We start from the raw sequence: 20,140 nt of genomic DNA on the forward strand, positions 1-20,140 counted from the left end.
CTTTCAAATATCATCTCTGCTTTGTTTACTTATGATTGTCATTACGGAGTCAGGTCATCAGCCTCACAGAGACTGACAGAGCCCCAGAGGCCTACTCAATATCAGTTACCCAAAATGATAATGATTTATGACATGCCTCCTCGCTCCTCTCCTCTCTGTTGCTGTTCATTAGATCAGGGCCCCGTCTCATTACTTAGGCTCATGATCCCCTTGGTAGGCCATAAACAGCACATCATCCCGTCTGTCACCTCTGTTTGTTTTGTCTGCCCTGCCTTGGCGTAGCACTGCCCTGTCGGCGTGATGAGCTGTGCTGTCATCGCTGATGTGAGAGAAAAACACTGCAGTGTGCACTGTGCGCACACACATACACACACACACACACACACACACACACACTCTCTAACAAAACACACAATCAGACCTGCAGAGACTCGCATGCGTGTTGAATCCCATACCGACAGTATTTCTCTCTCTCTCTCTCTCTCACACACACACACACACACACACACACACACACACACACACACACACACACACACACACACACACACACACTCACTCACTCACTCACTCACACACTCATACACTCAGCCCATCCAATCCTTCAGTGGATTGCTGCAGTGTCGGTCCTTGTCTGATGTATGGTGGGGCCAGTGACCCTCATCTCTATGAGGTCCTCAGGGACCTCTGGCACGGTTTGCCGCAGCATGAGGTGCCTGAGACGTCGAGGTAGGGGCCGTTCATCTTTCATAGTTTACTGCCTAGGCCCACTGAAAGCTCCATTCAACAATTTAGTCAAATACAGTTGAGTATCCGTCTGTCTGGCTATCTATCTAGGCTACGTTCCAAATCAAATACTTTTTCTTTTTACTTTTAGTACATACTGCCCTTACAAAGTACGTGCTGGTGCATGCAGCGTGCATACAATCGGGACTAACGCTGCGTTCCATTTGAACTAGGAAGGGAGAATTTCTGCGTTCCCAGTCCGAAATTTACGACTGGACCCCTGAAGTTGGATTTCCGACTGGGAAAGTCGGACGACTCTGACCAACCCTGACCTAAAAATCCAAGATTGCTGCTCTACTGCTTCAACAGTTAAAAGTAGTAAATACTGTTTATTAGTTCTTCTGTCTTATTTGTGTCTCATTAAATCAGTTATACACACAGCACTGTCCAACTTCTATCTGTGGACATGTTGCTATACGGTGTTTATATGTGCAAAATACCAGCTTAATGTGTTGTTATCAACTGATGTTGCTAACAATGGCTAACCTGGCTGGAGCTAACCCCATTAAGTTTTCTGACTTGTTGTACTGCAACATGGTCAACTCGGGTGTGATGTCATTTCCAGCTCTGACCTCCAATTTCTGAGGTAAATGGAATGCAGCAATACTTGAACTTTGACCCTCTAACTCATATATCCGCAGCACAGAGGATTGTGGGTCAGAATAGCCAGAAAAGCACGCTGGCTTGCATACTACAAAATGCGACCGGATGAAGTAGGACATCCTGGTATTTTTGGCATACTGCATTTGACATACTATATAGTATGTATCGGGACATACTAAAACGTACAGCTAGTATACATCTATCTAGTATCTAGTGTATATCTAGTATCTATGTTTCTATCTAGTTCTATCTATCTAGTATCTATCTGGTATCCCTATATCAAGTATGTATCTAGTATCTATGTATCTATATATCTAGTTTTTATCTAATTCTATCTATCTATGTATCTATTTAGTATCTAGTATCTATCTCTTATCTATTTATCTAGTATCTATCTATCTAGTATATATCTAGTATCTAAATGTATATACAGTATCTAGTATATATCTAATTCTATCTATTTATTATCTATCTGTCTATCTGACTGTCTATCTAGTATCTATGTATCTATTTAGTATCTATATATCTATCTGTTTATCTAGTATCTATCTATCCGGTATATAACTAGTATCTATGTATCTATCTTTATCTATCTAATAACAATCTAGTATATGTCTAGTTCTATCTATCTAGTATCTTTCTATCTAGTATATACAGTATCTAGTTCTATATATCTAACCAACCTACCTATCTCTCTCTCTATCGCTTTGTCTCAATCTCATACTGTCACAAATTGTGTCTGGCGAGTGAATGTGGGGAAAAATGGCAGAAATTCCTATCTGTCCCTGGTGGAATAAGTGGCTGTTAATAGCTGTTTGTTGGCTTCATGCTTCAGTAAGAGCAACCAGCCTTATGGGGCTTGTAGTGTCGCGCCCTGCCGCCGCAGCTGAATGGCACTTATCCTCCCCCTTCCTCAGTTTTAGCACCTCACACAAGAGGAAAGTTAGGTGTAAGGGGAAGAAGATCTCACCCTCCTGTCTTTCTCTTTCACACGTCACACTCCTACAGTAGCTCAGCCTGTCGTGGTGTCCCCCCCATTACAGTAATCTCTGAGGAACTGAGAGTGTAAGAAACCAACCTGATATTCATCTGATCCCCTTTCAAAGGTGTGAGAGTAGCCACGAATATGTGGCTTTATTGGAACCACCGCTTGAATAAAGTGAACGGCGAGCGTGATATAAGGCTGCGGAAGTTAAACCTCTCTCACTGTGCTGATAATTGTGTTGGGGATGTTTTGTGTAGGACAGGTAGCACTAAAGTAAGTACTTGTGTTCTTGCGTAACATGAACTCCTGGATGTTTGGCTGAGCACTGCCCACCCAAGCAGCGCTCCTCACCCTCTGATGTTGTGTTACTCTGTCTGTGTTTTGTCAGAATGAGGTGATCAGCCAGCAGCTGTCAGCAATCTTCACCCAGTGCTACGGCCCTTACCCCATCCCCAAACTGGCCGAGATCAAGAGGAAGCAGTCGTCACGCCTGGGTGAGGGCCGGCCTTTTGAATTCTATTTTAGTCATTATGAAATTTATACTGTTTATGTAAAATACTGCATTAAGGCAGCACAAGAGCACTACATTGATGTATTTTTTCGTCGGCCGTTACCAGTAAATGCATAATGCGGGAAAATTGGAGGTGCACATACAGCCATCTAGTGTTCAGAGACTGGAATAGAAATTGTAACAAAGTCATGTTACTGTCAAAAGTAGCTGAAATGTGTCTAGAATGGCCAGTAAGGCTAAGTTGTACACCCCATGTGTTTTTTTGTTTTTTTATGATAATCAGAAAACCATCAAGTTTTTCTGGCCACGTGTCTTGCAGATCCTCACTTCCTGAACAATAAAGAGATGTCAGATGTGACCTTTTTGGTGGAGGGGAAGCCTTATTACGGCCACAAAGTCCTGCTCTTCACAGCTTCCAGCAGGTACACTCACTTCAACACCAACCTACAAATACCCAAGTACAATAAATATGTATGTACAGTCATTTTTCTGGCAGTATATGGTGACTATGAAGGCTCTGAATGTGTTACTGTACATTTTAATATGAAAAAGAAATGACTAAACAATTCACATGCTGTGTTGATATGCTGTTGTCAGCTGCACATTTCTTCCTACTGATCGATAAAGTCATTTTTTCCTGTCCCCGGGATCTTGACAGGAAGTCCATTTCAATCTCATGTCATGTTACATAGATGAGAACCCATCAGTCCTGTCATAAAGGGACTGAAGAGAAATGACACATCAATCAAATGTGTTGTTAACATTATGTCCTCAGAGAAAAACATAAAATAACTAATTAAAACTAACCATTGCTGTACAGTAGTTCCAGGGTTATTGTGCTCTCCTTTCATGCTATAAGCTACTTACATGTATTAAGATTTTTCCAAAGACTGTGTTACACTAGCTCTTATACTGTCGTTTCTCTTTTTCTTTCTCTCAAGGTTTAAATCTCTTTTAGCGAACAGACCTTGCGGTGAAAACACGTGCATTGAAATCAGCAATGTCAAATATCACATTTTTCAGGTAATGCAATTACTGTAAACGAGGGACACATCCGTACTCCTTCCTTCATAAATTCATACTGTGTTCATCCTGGTATGGAAGCTGTAATATGTGTTTTCTCTTGTCAGCTGGTGATGCAGTATCTCTACTGTGGAGGGGCAGATGCTCTGCACATCAGGAACACTGACATCATGGAGGTTAGGTCCTTACTACAGCTTTCACTGCAAACCTGCCAAATGTATTATGTTCTATAAAGCTCCCATTGAAAACTATGATGGCTTTTCAGGGCCATTGTAGGTTAAAAAAAATGAACGGAGCCGAGGGGAGGGGGGTAATATTCAGAGACAAAACTGTCATAAGTGTAATAAATTTACATGACAAAAACTTGGATATTCTCTGAGATTAAGTTGATAAATGTATGAGAAAAAACTCACAAATGTGCGAGATTATAAAGTCATACATAAAGGAGAAAAAGGTTGGAAAACTGAGTGAGGCAAAGGTCCTGAAAGATACATATACATGTTTTCTTTCATGTTCTTAATGTGTTCTTTTATGAACGTAAGTATTAATATTATAGAAGTTACAGGAAAGTAAAGACGAAGAAGTTCCATCTTTGAATACACAAAGGCATGTGTCTTTTATTTCAGCACAACAGTAAAAAGCAACCGTTTTGGTTAAAGAAGACGTCACTCTGAACACACTACACACTTTAACAGTTTTTTCTCATAAAGTTATCACTTCAATCTCAGAGAATATCCGCATTTTTTTATCGTAAATTTATGACTTTAATCTCGGAAATTCTGGATTTTCTCTCTGAATATGACCCCCCTCCCCCGGCTCCGTAATATTTATTTTTTTGTTGTAGAAAACTTTTATAAAACAATTTAGAATCTCAAGGTCACTTACGGATTTTTTTTTCAGCTTCTGTCTGCAGCCAAGTTCTTCCAGCTGGAGTCGCTGCAGAGGCACTGTGAGATCATCTGCACCAAGAACATTAACACTGAAACGTGTGTCGAGATCTACAATCACACCAAGGTGTAAAAATAGAACAGAATCAATACACCCACATTATTACTACTAATGGACAGCACAAAACAAGCTATGATACAAAGCATTTTAAAAAGAATAGTTTGGGTGTTTGGGTGTTTTGAAGTGGGGTTGCATGAGGTACTTATCCACAGTCAGTACAGTACAGTACCTTCAGTAGACCCAGCTTGGAAAAGCAGACAGGAGTTACTGCAGGGAACCAAATCAATGTACTGCTGTGGACGGGGCCGGCAGCAAAACATATTTTAGCCACCTAAAAGAAAGGCCCAGCTAAACAAAAATCAATATCGGTTTAAGTCTGCGCTATATTTACAATATTTTCACCGGTTTAACCTTGCTGTGAGGCAGCTATACACTTTATGTTTCTGATGGAGAACTGAAGCCGTTATCTATGCTCTCACCAAAGCCACCAGACTCCATTGAATAAAACACTAATTTTACCTCGTAGAACACAGAGCAGACAGCTACTGTGTGACTTTGATGAATCCGAACTAAGCAAAGTCACACAATAGCACAAACAAACTAACCGATCGAGGCAGCGGTATACCAGTAACCCCGGTGTGTTGCAAGGGAAAATTACAGTTTTTTTCAATGGAGTCTGGTGGCTTTGGCGAGAGCATAGTTGGATACAACGGCTTCAGTTCCCCGTTGCAAAGGGCTGTCTGACAGCAAAGTAAATATAGCGTACATTTAAACTGATATTGATTTTTTTAGTGGGCCTTTCTTTTAGGTATCTAAAATACGTTTTACTGCCGGCCCCGTCCACAGCACTACATCGCTTTGGTTATGTGCGTGAACTCTCTAAGCTGGGGGGCGTACCGACCGCCATCTGCTGTAGGTAATACACTGACTATGGATAAGTATCTCATACAACCCCACTTCAAATCACCTAAACTATCCCTTTAAGGGGTTTTGGATAGAAAATGTCCACTAAATGGAACTATTGTTTGCATACTAAATTTAGGCCAGAAATTTAATCTGTAATTTCTTGAAAATGTGTTGCAATTTTCAGTGCTAAACAATCATGTTTTTTTTCCCCACAGTTTCTTGGTGCTCCAGACTTGGCGTCGTATATAGAAGGCTACTTCCTAAAGAACATGTTAATCCTGATTGAGTTGGAGCCATACAAACAGCTGCTGTACGACACACCTCCAGATAGCCCCGGCGCTGACATCCTGCAGGACCTGGAGAAAACCCTGGCCATCCGCATCCAGTCCATCCACCTGTCCTCCTCCAAGGGATCCATTGTCTGATCTCCTGACCTCTCTGAACACAGGGACAGAGAATATATACCAGAGAGGTATCAGACATGACACTGTATTGAGACGAATGAGGAAAAATAAGACTCGTGGACTGTCCGGTTACGATCTTTGTCTCTGTGAAGCTCATCACTTGCTAATATGCTTCTTGTTATCTTACCACAGATGGTCTGTCTGCCTTGTTGATATGTCAACTATGAATTACAGTAACATACAGTGACTGTCATGAGATAGCTGTATTATGCCACAATTTGCCAGTAACACATCCCTGTAACAATGTCCCTCATTCAGCAAGACGTTCTCAGCTAAGTAGTACAGTCTGCGTGTTTCATGTTGAACTGAATGGATCAGGTTGGACTACGGAATCTCAGAGGAAGAGCTGCGACCAACTGCAACATTCAGAGCATCCGAATACACAAATGCGATGTGTTGAGACGATGAACAACCTCAGCGTAATGTGACAAGCCATCAGTGTATCCCTTCTGAGGAAGAACTGCTGCCTCGTGCTGTGATTATTTGCTTAAACATGTGGACCTGTACAGAGTAATTTCTATATTTGTCAGTCACTTTGCATTATCTGTGCTGATAACTCTTTAAAGCCAAACAAGACAAACAACTGACAAGTACCTGTAATGTGACTGATGCAAAAGAGGGACTTTCACCATGTGACTTTTGGGCAACTGGGTGGGAAAGAGGACTTTTCCTTCCTCCGCTATACGTGTAAATATTGTTCATAAAAAACAGAGCTATTGATAATGTAAGTTAATGTATATAGATATATATCCACGGATCTTTTTCTCATGTGTCTTACTGTTGGATATCGCTGTAAAAACAAGAAGCTCATCTTTTAAGTATCTGTGTTTAAATGTTGCATGTCAGAGGGATGGCTGTGTGTTTCATTTATTTTTCTGTTTGAACTGCTGGAAGATTGCGTTGAGGAGCTGCTTTCACACTTGTACGACTGAAAGTTGGGCGAGGATATTTTTGTCATCAGCATGGGTCACTAAATGTGTAACAGTCAAATGGTGTCGTCATTTTGTGTGCGAGAGGCTCCAGGCCTGTTTAGTCCTGAACTGGGAACATTAAGCTGTCAGCTGTCGTCACAGGGATTGTGAAACCACATGACTTGTATATGTGTGACTTGATATATCTTTCCTCTATAAAGATTAATATAAAGAATACTATGAATCCACTCATAGATTCTTCTGGTGCAGTCTCTGGCTCAAAAAACACCCGCAAGGGGACATCTATTATTCAGTTTGGTGTCAAATTTTGAAGGCTGTCCTGTCTTTTTTTTTTTGTTCTCCACAGCTAGACGGTTACAGCACCTCTTTTTACCCTCTGTCTGAAAGAAGACGTAACAAAGCTGCATCAGCCAGTGCACATATAGGCATATAATGTTAATCACTGCATGGTGCATTTTTTATGAGGAAAGTTAGCTTCAGGTAGGTAGCTGAAAAGGCTGGTGCTCAGTATTTTTAACTACTGTACCAGTGTTTTCAGGCAAGCTAGCTAGAAATGATGCATCCAGAAATTAAATGGGTGCTAAGACCAAAAAGGAAAATGAACAAAATTAAAAATGAAGAGCTTTTGAAAGGTAAATACAAGATAAAAACAAGCTTTATATTTCTTTTTACTCCATTTTAATTAAATCGCAAACAATATTTAATTATTGATATTAATTTGTGTTTATTGATATTTATTAACGTACTCTGGTGTATATTGTTGGCTTGTTAGAAAACGTGTTAATACATTTAAAGCTGCAGTTGTTAACTTTGAGTAAATATGATAATGTTATTTTTTATAAAATAGTCACTATATCCTGACAGTGATGCATGAGACAGGTAATCTATGAAAAAAATCATGTTCCTCTGCCTCCTCCTAGTGTTTTTTGTGTGGCATTTGAAGGATTTCAACGTGTCCGAAGAAAAACAACCAATCGGAGCAGAGGAGTCTCTACAGCAGCTGTCAATCACTGCTCATGAACATGACTGACAGCTGCCCACAGACTGCTCAGCTCTGATTGGTTGTTTTCCTGCGGGTATGTTGAATTCTTGCAAATGCCATTAGGACCACTAGGGGGACACAGAGGAACCTGATTTTTTTTTCACAATTATCTGTCTCATGTACTACTGTCAGGATATAGTGAACATTTTATAAAAATAACTTTTTATTATATTTGCTCAAAGTTACCAACTGCAGCTTTAATCCATTTGCTCAGAATGATGAAGTGCCCTTTACAGCCAATATGCCGTAGCCTATATTTAATTTGGATTGAAGCAGTTTGCAGATGTGCCGGAAAGTTCAAAGAAGTGGAGGTGCAGAGGGGATGTCACGATCAGAGAGAGAGAGAGAGAGAGAGAGAGACAGACAGACAGGTGTAAAGCAACTCAGAGGAGAAAAGACACCTATAAAGAGAAGAAGAAAGAGAATCAAAGCTGTGCAGAGAGAACAGACGTGGCCTTGTTCTCTAGCTGGTGCACTCTGCAAAAGAGAGTAAAAGCAAAGTGTCCCTCTGTACTGCTGTTGTCAATAAGATGCTGCACTTCTCATGCAGACATGCACTGAGTATCGATTTAAAATTACAGAGATTCATAGTGCTGTTAGATGATATTCATTTTTACAATAATTACTAATTTGTGCCCTGGGCTTTGTGCCAGCCTGCTACAGTGGAACCAAAGTGCCAAACATGAAACTGATAATCATTTTTGTTTATGTGACGTAAATGTCAGATGCAGCAGGATACTCAGGGATTGTTTGGCTCTATGATTATTATTTTTTTTTTATGAAATGATAAACTCTCCCAATCAAATTACTGGGAGTAAACAATCCTGTCCAGACAGGCTTTTTGTATTTTTTTGTTTTACATTCCCAGATATTGATTTGTGTTTCATCTAATCAGTGTGTTCCCCTTTAATGTCTCCAGGGAACTGTTGCAATATACTCTTCTCTCTTTGAGTGTGTATGGTATTTGCAGAGTGTGTGTGTGCTGGGCGGAGACATTAGCATGGCGAGGGACGGGGGTGACAGCAGTTGTTAAGGAGTCGCCATGGTTACCGCCGCCCAGGAACAATGTTGAGCTGAGAATGCTCCGCTGTGTTAAAGACTGAATGGAATCCTGAGGTGCACATACATGTACGAGTTTATACACACACACACAAACACAGTGTGTCGTCATCCAATGGGATTTACTCCTGAATGAGTCGTTAGGAGATTAAAGCAGAAATTATCCATCATCAGATTAGCTGTGTCAGACAGGAGGCCGTGTGATTAAGCTGTGGAAATGTCTCTGTTGCCTCTTTTTCTAAAGCACTGCTGGGCATCTTAATTTACTGGGCTGTGAACTGCAAGTAGAGCGCTAAGTAACAACAAGGGACCTCCACAGGGGGACACATTCAACTATACAAGCAAAAACCAACTTGTTTGACACTTTTACATGTGAATTTGTCTCTGTGGCCGCTTCGTTTTTCTTGCTATGAACTGGAATTTGCAAACATGCCTTTGTATGGCTGCCCTGCGCTCATTTGTGAGTGTCTATTGTTCAGTGTTGTGAGTGGGTTGATGTGCATGTGCAAAATGGGAGTGTAAGAAGGGTGTTTGCCCCACTAGCTCTGCCCCCAGCGCGAGCCCCTTCAGCCTCCCCTTGTTGTCATGCACAGGCGCTCTCCCTTTGGCACAGAGCAGGCTGGCAGCACAAGAGCCATGTGTTTTAGCTCCACGCTTTGAAGGGCTCAAAAAACTTTTTTTCAGAACTGTTTCTGAGAAAGGGGGGGAGAGAGAGAGAGAGAGAGAGAGAGAGAGAGAGACAGAGAGAGAGAAAAGAGGAGGAGAGTTGGGGTGAAAGTGAGTGTAAGTGTGAGCGAGAGAGATGGGGAGCAGAAGGAGCAGCAGACAAAAACAAGCTGTCCTCCATGTGCTGATCTGATCTCAGTCGTTGAAGGATACTTCATGTTGGACAATATTTCTGCAGGAGATTCGACAACAGGTGAGTGTTGAGGGAGCAGCATGTGAAAAAAGAGGAAGATGGAATAAGTGGTGTCTTCTTTGCTCAAAAGAGGGGTTGTTTTGGGGGATACTGCATGATTCCTAATGGCTAAATTTCTTTTAGTTTAATGCACTTTTTCCTGAATTCCCATGTTGGAGATCTGATTTCCATCTTCAGTTTGAAAATTAACTTATTGCCTCCTGTTGATGGGAGCAGCTGTGAAAAAATATGTTGTCATACTGTAGGCCCTGAACTCATGTATAGATTTTTTTTCCCATAGGCTGTAATCCTCACTCGGCACTTCCCATCCCATAATTGAGGAAGTTAGCCACCAGTTGTTTCAACGATGCAGTGCGACGAGCTCTCAGCCAGAGAGGAGTTCACCTACAGCCACGTGCCCACCCTGGAGAGGGCCAATGGGTCGCTGGGACGAAGGGGCGACAGGGGAACAGACAGAAGGCCGGACAGGGGGGAGCGGTACAGGCCCGAGCGGGACAGCTACACAGTGGACGTGAGGGCCAGTGACCTGCAGCTGGCCCAGCCGGAGCACCTAAAGCACCCCTGCTTCAGCTACAGGGCCTGGCTCTACAGTGTCCTCATAGGGGTGAGAAGAGAGATTGGTCAGGGAGAGCTACAAAGGAGGCACATCACAGGGTGTATCTATTTAGTCCATGACACACAAATTTTAAAGGTTGGGGTGATCTTTTTTTTTTTTGATGAGAGAGTATCCCAATCTAGAAATTTTGAGCGGGATGGCGACATGAAATCTTGTTTTGTGCTTCCACATTTAGGTGAGGAAAAACATACAACAATATCTGCAAACTCTAATCGATTGTATTAGAAAAGGACACAGATAACAAAACCCAAACTTTATAATAGTGGATATGGATGGATGTGATGGGGTTGCTCCCTGTCAGAATTTCAAATGTCAGCAGTTTGTCTGTGTGTATTGTGTTATAGCTGGTTAAACCTGCAGTAGGCAGAATGTTTTTTGCATCATTGGGCACAAATTCCATAATAACCTTTCAGCATATTGTAATTTAAGTGTTCTGAGAGAAAACTAGACTTCTGCACCTCCTCATGGCTCTGTTTTCAGGCTTTAAAAAGACTTTGGCCAATCACAGGTCATTTCAGAGAGAGCGTTCCTATTGGCTGTTCATTCAACGGAGGCAGATGTCAATCACTCACGAACTCCAATCAAACGGTCAAACTAGGCAGCACTAATCAAATATGAATCAATATACTGTTACTATAATGCCTATTTCTTGCCTCAAATGTTTTCAGAAACATTTTGTCGTGTACTGTTTAGCTGTAAAATGAGACAGTGTGCTCAAGCTGGTGGGCGATGCTTGGTATTTCCTCAACTGATCTCAACATGGTCACAAACTTTCTCATTTTACACACAGAGGCACATGATTTTTTCAGATTACCTGTCTCATGCACTACTGTCAGGATATAGCGACCGTTTTATAAAAACAGCTATTTTTAATCATATTTACTCCATTTCTACCCACTGCAGCTCTAACTTGGCACTTCAGATTTATGTATTGCTAAATATGCATGCGTTTGTGTGTGTCTGAGAGAGAATGTCAGTATTCTTGTGCAGCCTTACCTGTTGAACACATTTACGAGTGTCTGTATTTGTATATGCATGCATACCTGTGTGTGTGTCTTCAGGGCAGTCTGCTCGTCACATCTGGTTTCTCTCTGTACCTGGGAAATGTGTTTCCTGTTGCCATGGACTACCTGCGCTGTGCTGCAGGCTCCGTAAGTGACCGGCATGCAAGTGCAATCGCAGTCACGATGTTTGTATCCACGATTTGTTCTTATTTTGTTAGTACCCATTGATTTTTGGGATTCACCAATGTTTTCTTATTTTTGCTCTTCTAAGAGAATATTTTACGAGTGGTCGAGAATAGGGATGCACGATATAGATACCGGATCGGATATCGGGCCGATACTGACCCAAATAGCTGGATTAGGTATTGGTGACAATGGGGCCGATCTATTAAATTCAGTTCTATGTTCATATACTATATAAACATTATATACTGTAATTTCAATTCCTGCTTAAATTTTGACCAATTTGTTGCTGCATTAAAAAGGTTTACACCTGAATTATAAGATAAGAAAAACACATCTAGTTTCCACAGTCCACAAATTGTTTAAACGCAAGAAAACACGTTTTAAATTTCAGTACCATTAAAAAAAACACATGAATGTCATATAATCTAATTCAGATGTTTTAGAGTAATTATAAAGATCACAGAGCTGATTGGCTCTTAGTTTTGACAGCAAACACCACGCGTTGTAGAAAGTCACAACTTTCTGCGTAATTGTAATATTTAACGCTAGATTGTAGGATATTAGTCTCACGTTGTGCAATGAAGGTTTCATCTGTTAACAAACACATCTTGTGTGGTTGATGATGATAATAATAATAATAATAATAATAATAATAATAAAGGTTATTTATATAGCACTTATTAAAATGACTGCTCATTACAAAGTGCTTTACAAGGCGGACATAAAAATAATAAAAGATAGAATTCAATGCCAGATACACGCACATTTACACATATATTTACAAACAAATATAGATAAATCCCAACGTGGTCTGCAGGTCAAATCTAACAGAATGTCACTTTTCCTGTGACTTCCTGTAAATTCTTCGAAGGCTGCTGGAAACGGCTGGAAACTGTCCGACTTGACCGCAGCTTTTAGTCACCGCCCCGTGCTGCTGCCGCCTGATCACGTCTACTTTCCAGTCGAGGCACAGTTCATCTCGAACGAGCCAAACGTTTGTTGCACCTGGAGTTGACTTCTCTTAATTTTTCTCTTAAAAGCAAATTAAGAGAAAATATAAGAGAAATTCAAGAGAATGTTGCTGCATGAGGCTCAATATATAAATAACACATCATTTTCAGACGGCATCCATCTGCCAAGTAGAACAATTCAGCAGCTCATTTGTTGCTGTTCTCCAACACACAGGGCCTCCCTGCAGCGATCGCCAGTTTTGCCATCGCCAAGAACAGACATGTTGCAGTGAGTAAACAATGAACACACCATAATTATGTTTTAATTGATTTTTAATTAAGGCAATTGAGGCTTGAAACTAACAAAGGTCTTGTGCTTTCTTGTTGTTTTTTTCTCGTCAAGGTGTCAGATTTCCAGGTGGTCTACGTGTCGACATTTGCAGTGACGACCACCTGCCTGGTTTGGTTTGGATGTAAACTGGTCCTGAACCCTTCTGCTGTCAATGTAAATGCATCCTAGTAATATAACGGAAACTACCAGCGCTTTGGTTACACATATGCATTTCAAGTCATTCTTCAAAATAAAGCAATTCTCTCTATTTCCTTTCTTCAATCTTCCGTCTACTGTCTGTCTGCTCTCAGATCAACTTCAACCTCATCCTGATGATTGTGCTGGAGGTGTTGATGGCCAGTACCGTCATCCTGTCAGCCCGCTCTGCAGAGGACTGCTGCTGCCACAGGAAGGTGTGTGTGTGTGTGTGTGTGTGTGAGTGAGTGATTGATGGCGTTTGCTCCCCCAGCTGATGTGCCTCCCCTCTTGCTCTCCCTATAGCTTTCACTCCTCCATCCTAACTCCTCTCAACCTTCGTCCAACTTTTAGCCGGCGACATACGACAGATCTGTGGCTCTAAGGCCCGCAGTGTTCCCCACTCGACTCCTCAAAGCCTACTCTGTGAGTAGTTTTGTTGCATATGATATTTCTTTCTGATCAATGCTTATCATTCACTGAAGAATGTCTCTAATAGGTGATCGAAGTAATCGTGGGGATTTCTGCTGTATTCGGAGGAATTATTGCGCTCAACATGGACGCTTTGCTGCCTGGGCCCTACTTGTCTGTCACTTTTTTCTGGATCCTTGTTGCTGTAAGTTTTTCTTACCAAAACTTACTTTTCATTATGACAGAGATTGCTGCTCAGAATGATAACTAACAGGGCCGTCCCTCACTGGCCATATCACGTAACTTTGTGTCTCGCCTGTAATCCTTTGCAGTGTTTTCCGAGTGCTATTGCCAGTCATGTCGTGTCAGAATACCCCAACAAATGTCTGGTGAGTACAAGACAATACTCTAGTTCTTGGTCTTGACAATGTTTAGTACACTAACAAAAACAGCTATTCTGAGAGTCTCAAATGATATCTTGATGCTTGGTGATACAGGAGAATGCTCTGTTGTTGGATCTCAGTGTAGCGTTTGACACAGTTGACCACAGTATCCTAATCGACAGCGTGGGTGCCGGAAGGAGGGGGGCCAAGGGGCCCTGTCCCACTTTCACTTTAAGGTCATTAATCACTGTATCCCCGCAAATTCCCCTTTATTGCAACACTTGCATGTCAAGACTGGAGGTTGTCAGAAGTGTTTTTACTCTACAGATACACTCTCGTTTTAATCTGGTCAGCAGCTGTATGCACGGCTCCCTCTCAGCTGTGTCTCACATAACCGCAACCTGAACTGAAGCGTTTATTTACGCTTCAAGTCTATTTTTGTGACAATATGTGCGTAAACGCGAGGTTAATGCCCAATAAAAAAGCACTGAATAATATATGTATCCATATTTTGCAATTGGCGGAGCAGAGTGTGCTGTGGGTCTCTATCCAATTATAATCAACCATTGTGTAGCTTGATTCTAATGAAATCAAAATGATCTGACATCCAGCCAGCTACAGTTTCATAATGAACCCAAAATATTAACCCGTCGCCCGGACCTTGCTGCTGGAGTTCTCTCTGTGCAGAGCACCCTCTCTCCCTGTGGGGAGGGACGGGATTCCCGGGACAACTGCCAACCAGGGCGGACTGTCCTCAGTGAAAGGGGTCTGCAGTGATGCACCCCGTCTCTTTTACCATGCTTAATCTGTGTGACTTTTTTCATCGGCATTCATAACCATACAACCTTTATGATTAAATTGTTTACTAGAGCACCAAGTTCTTCAGAGATCTAGCCTCTTAAATTTGCTCTCAAAGTGCTCCAGATTGATGCATTTAACTTTAATATGTTCTAAATTTTCTATGCATTTTAATCTGAAACTCTGTATTGTGGTGTGCCTCAAGGTTCTGTACTGGATCTCTCCTGTTTGCCTTGCATATGCTTCCCCTTCACTTAAAGGTATCTCCTATCACTGCTAGGATGATATTCAATTCTACATCTACATCTTGCAAAATTGTCAGATGTAATAGTGAAGTTCAATCAATATTTGTAAACATGAGCTCTTCTCTCTCAAAGCCAGAAACCAGAGGAGTAAGTCTCAAACTGATGTCATAGGGTATAAAGTCTGGAGCTGCTCTATAGACAATGAATGGGGGACTGATTTTGTGGACCCACAGAATGATTATTTTCTTTTTTATAGCAAAATGAGCTTATTCTATTGTATTGTTCTCAGTTATGAAACAGAAAATGTTCCCATAAACATTCCCGTGGGTGTTCTCAGTGTCATCTAGAACATCTCTCCCATTCATTGTCTATTTAGCAGCTCCACACTTTATAGTTTGAGTTTTAGAGCTCTAGTTTTGGGATTTTGGAGAAAGTTGTTCATGTTTACTAATATTTTCTTAGACCATAGAAATAACATGTATGAATTTTGAAAATTGGCGTAGTTTCCCTATTAGTGTTTGATTCATTCTTGTTTTTTCTGATAGATGTAGCAAAAGTCAGGCCTATTGTGTCTCAATCTGAGATGGAGCCGTCCCGATTATTGTAACTTCCTCCTCACCTGCCTCAGCAAAGCATCCCTGGATTGTACAAGTGGTCCAAAATGTTTCTGATCTTGGTTTCTCTTCATTGGCTTCCCATCAAACTCAGAATTCATTTCAATGTTCTTGTGATCATTTATAAAACTTTGCGTGGTCAGGCCCCTGCCTACTACTGCCTGATCTAGTAGGTCTCTAAGGTCCTCTGATCAGGGTTTGTTGGCTGTTCGTCACTCCAGGCTTCACATTAAAGGAGATTTAGCTTTTGAGGTTGTGGCGCGTGAACTTGGGAACACACTCCCTTTGAACTTAAGATCTGTGGACACTTTTTAAAAGCAACGCAAGACCCACCTGTTAAGACTTACCTTTGTGTCATTTTTATACCTCTGCGCCAGCGACGGCTACGGCCGGAGGCATGATGTTTTCAGAATATCCGTCCGTACGTGAGAACATATATCTGTACGTCCGTGCAGTCCATTCTCGTGAACGCGATATCTCAGGAACGCCTTGAGTGAATTTTATCAAGCGTCCACTTGGACTCAAGGATGAACTCATTAGACTTTGGTGGTCAAAGGTCAAAGATCACTGTGACCTCACATCCGTCCCATTCTTGTGATATCTCAGGTACGCCCTGAGAGAAATTCTTCAAATGCCAAACTTCTACTTGGACTTAATGATAAACTGATTCGATTTTGGAGGTCAAGGGTCAAAGATCACTGTGACCTCACAAAACACATTTTTGGCCATAATTCAAGAATGCACATGCTAACTATGACAATTTCCCACAAATGTTTAACAGGATAAAATGATGAAGTGATGACATTTTGGACAGATATGGATGTAAACTGCAACTTGACTGTTTGGCGGAGGCTACCGCAACGCAGTAATTGTAGTTGAATTAATTTCTATTTTATATTTATTTCTATTTTACGGTGTTCTTATTTTTCTGTATTTCTGTTTTGTTTCTTTTTATTTTGAAGCACTTAGTAATGTTAAATAAAGTGACTTCCCCACTGTATCTTATGGAAGTTTAATTAGGATGGGAAGGATTATGTTTATCATTAATAGCTACATTTCTCAGTTATACAGACTATAGATCTATTTCCTTTTTTTTATCTCTTCTTGGTGTCTCTCAGGTGGAAGTGCTGATTGCCATCAGCAGCGTGACATCTCCCCTGCTCTTCTCGGCCTCCGGCTTCCTCTCCTGCAGCGTGATCAGCTTTATTGAAATTTTCCTGTACGATGTGCCTACGGCCAAGGTGAGCTTAATGACGTGAGAATCCACCAGTGCATAGTAAGCATCATCTATCCAGCCTTGAGCTCTTTTTGCACACAAATACAGGAATGGATTTTAAAGAAACTTTGAGATTGAGTCATTGAGAAATCCCATTGAGAATCATCTAATGTAATATTTATGTGTGTGTGCGTGCATGCGTGGTCCAGCAATCCTATGACATCCTGCTGCTGATCTTGATGGTGCTGCTGCTGGTGCAGGCAGTTCTGACTTCAGCCACTGTGGTGCACTGTGCCTCCTATAAGAGCCAGCTCCGCATGGGGGCTCCAGAGTACGACGAGAGCATGCACGCCTCGACCCATTACTATGAGGTAAGACGGGTAAAAGCAGGAGTTGTGGATACACAAATGGACAAATCTGTCTTTTTCCCTCCTTGTCTGTCTCTCCACCTCCAACAAGAGACATTTGTGAATATGAAAAATTATCCATTTAATTCTCTACCAGCTATATCTCACGTAAACTGCATTTAAATATGATGACATAAAAATATATGAGCTAGAAACATATAAAAAAAACACATTGTGCTGCTCATCCTTCACACACCATTTATCTTAATGATTTTGTCACCTTTCCCCTTCCAACGTTTCATGTCCCTCTCCTTCTCCCTCTTCCTGTTTCGCTCCCTCAGCAGCACGCAGCCAATGGAACGCTGCAGGATTTTGACAAAGACAGAGCCTGGAAGGCCGTCGTGGTCCAAATGGCCCAATGAACAGTCCTTCAATACACAGAGAAGTGTGATGAGAGGTGGGAAAAGGAGGAATAACACAAACCCTGTAAGCTGTAAGCGCAAGAGTACAATCCTAAAGATGTATTCAGAGATGGAGAGAGAGAGACATGGAGGAAAAGGGAGAAGGGAATGAAGAACAAAAGATAGAGAAAGAAATCAGAGAGAGAGAAGTTTGAAGGAATGCAAGAATAATTTTGTTTTGTTTGTTTTTTATTAAGATATCTGCATAGGTGTTTTGAGCATTTTGCTTTGTCTGATTTCTGTTTGTTAGTTTTTTATAATTGTTGCCTGCTCACTGTAGGGAGCATTATTTCACCTGGAAATCGAACCATTCTCTGTAGTTTAATAAGTATTTTTACATTGACACCAGGTGCAATGAACAATCAAGTGAGTTAAAGGAACAGTATGTAGCAGAAATGGAATATAATATTCATGACTGTGTTTTCATTAGTGTATAATCACCTGAAACTAAGAATTGTTGTGTTTTCGTTAGTTTAGAATGAGTCCTTCATATCTACATAGGGAGCGGGTCATCTACATGGAGTCCACCATGTTTCTACAGTAGCCCAGAATGGACAAACCAAACACTGACTCTAGAGTGAGCCTTTCCTGTTTTTACGTTACCTGAAGGCCGCCTCTGAGCGAGGTCAATTTTGCTGATTTTGCAATCGGCAGTTCACGTTATTATAGTTTTGGAAAGGGAGGAATGAGCGGAGGGGTACTCAGTTGGTTACAATCTGCAACCTCACCACTAGATGCCACCAAATCCTACACACTGTACTTTTAATGTTTAGTAGGTATATAACTGTTTGCTACACTCGGGCCTAAACACAAAGTTTGAGGATGCTGCTTTGTCAGCATTATTTTCGAGGTTGTCTTGTAGGAAGAAAAGAACGTCAGTCTGTATAAAAATCAACAAATGAAACATGATTAAATCAGTGGCAGACTTTAGTCTCTGCAGATTTTCTTTCCTAACAGTGAACACTGACTTACCCTAGCACTCTGTAAGTTATATTTTGTTCTGTAGTAGTTGACCTCTTTGTGTCTACTTGCGTACAGCGGTGTGGTAGTGGTTGCAACAGCTTATTATAAGAGAACTGAACCACCTGGATATTGGAGATTAACTGATGTAAGACATTTTAACTGAAAATCTGTTTCATTTAGGAAAATAAAACGTTTGTCATAATGTTTTATGGTTGCTCTTTTTGTTGTTTAATGTTGCTCACTTGATCGATCTGCTATAGATCTGCTACAATCTGATATAGTATAAATGGCAAGATGACAGGCAACAAATACATGCTTTCTTGTTTGAAAATGAGAACTGTGTTTTAATTATTGTTGTACTCCTGTTTGCTACTATGCTAATTTACTTAATTTCCTTCCTCTGTTAAATGACTCCCATCCCTCTCTGTGTTAGACACTCCTCATGATATATTCTCATTAACAAAGAGTAATTTCCCTCCTTTACATATAAGATTATGCCTCAAAGCGCCTAGATCATTGAGCTAACATGGCATTCACTGGAAATATTATACGCATATATAGGCCTATAGGCTTTATTTGCATGTAGAAACACATTTTTAGCCATTTTTATTTTGCCAACATTTTAAACATACACGTAGTGGCCACTTTATTAGGTACACCTGTACAATACAACTTTTCCTCTACTTTTAAGAAGCCTATAACGTTGACTTTTTGTTGACACTGTCCATCCAGGTGTTAATTTAATTATATGTATATGGTGTTGAACTGGATTGCAATTATATTCAGCTGTGTTTCTAATATTCTGCCACCCTCATATATGAAAAGAAAGGGGAAAAAAAGAAACACTTCTCAATATAATGAAGTCCAGTTCGGGCTGTCAACGTTAACGCGATAATAACGCAAAAGCTGTAAAATGAGAAAGTTTGCTCCGGCTGGTGGGCGGTGCTTGGTATTTCCTCAACTGTTCTCAACATGGCTGCCGGGTCACAAACTTTCTCATTTTCCAGCTAAACAGTACACTACAAGATGATTCTGAAAACATTTGAGGTGAGAAATAGTCATTACAGCAACAGAATATTGATTCATATTTGATCAGTGCTGCAGCTGTGATTGACAGCTGCTCAGAGATGACTGGTTGTTTTCCTCCGGTCTGTGAAATCTTGCAGATGCCATTATAGGAGCACTATGGAGGACACTGGAGGAACATGATTGTTTTCAGATTACCTGTCTCATGCACTACTG

General features: G+C 41.0%; 2 protein-coding genes across 4 annotated transcripts in view; both read left to right on the plus strand.

The window, feature by feature from the left end:
• Positions 1-7,216, plus strand: part of btbd11b (BTB (POZ) domain containing 11b) — an 87,617-nt gene extending 80,401 nt beyond the window's left edge. For both annotated transcript variants that reach the window (XM_074631756.1, XM_074631755.1), the window contains 6 exons: positions 2,763-2,868; positions 3,205-3,307; positions 3,827-3,908; positions 4,016-4,084; positions 4,809-4,922; positions 5,978-7,216. In XM_074631756.1, coding sequence (XP_074487857.1) covers positions 2,763-2,868; positions 3,205-3,307; positions 3,827-3,908; positions 4,016-4,084; positions 4,809-4,922; positions 5,978-6,187 — 684 coding nt within the window. In that variant the 3' untranslated portion in view covers positions 6,188-7,216. The remainder of the gene's footprint in view (positions 1-2,762; positions 2,869-3,204; positions 3,308-3,826; positions 3,909-4,015; positions 4,085-4,808; positions 4,923-5,977) is intronic.
• A 2,760-nt stretch (positions 7,217-9,976) lies between these two features.
• Positions 9,977-19,203, plus strand: mlc1 (modulator of VRAC current 1). Of its 2 annotated transcripts, none has more exons than XM_074631760.1 (12): positions 9,977-10,178; positions 10,459-10,782; positions 11,856-11,945; positions 13,170-13,223; positions 13,338-13,439; positions 13,577-13,678; positions 13,815-13,886; positions 13,960-14,076; positions 14,204-14,260; positions 17,030-17,152; positions 17,337-17,498; positions 17,816-19,203. In XM_074631760.1, exons 2-12 carry the CDS (start codon positions 10,525-10,527, stop codon positions 17,894-17,896), a joined length of 1,218 nt encoding a protein of 405 aa, XP_074487861.1. In that variant the 5' UTR covers positions 9,977-10,178; positions 10,459-10,524; the 3' UTR covers positions 17,897-19,203. The 2 variants fall into 2 exon arrangements, with proteins under 2 accessions (XP_074487861.1, XP_074487862.1); XM_074631761.1 differs by having other exon boundaries at positions 17,819-19,203.
• The last annotated feature ends 937 nt before the right edge of the window (positions 19,204-20,140 follow it).

Source organism: Sebastes fasciatus, chromosome 4 (assembly GCF_043250625.1).
Source record: "Sebastes fasciatus isolate fSebFas1 chromosome 4, fSebFas1.pri, whole genome shotgun sequence".
NCBI classification, from domain to species: domain Eukaryota; kingdom Metazoa; phylum Chordata; class Actinopteri; order Perciformes; family Sebastidae; genus Sebastes; species Sebastes fasciatus.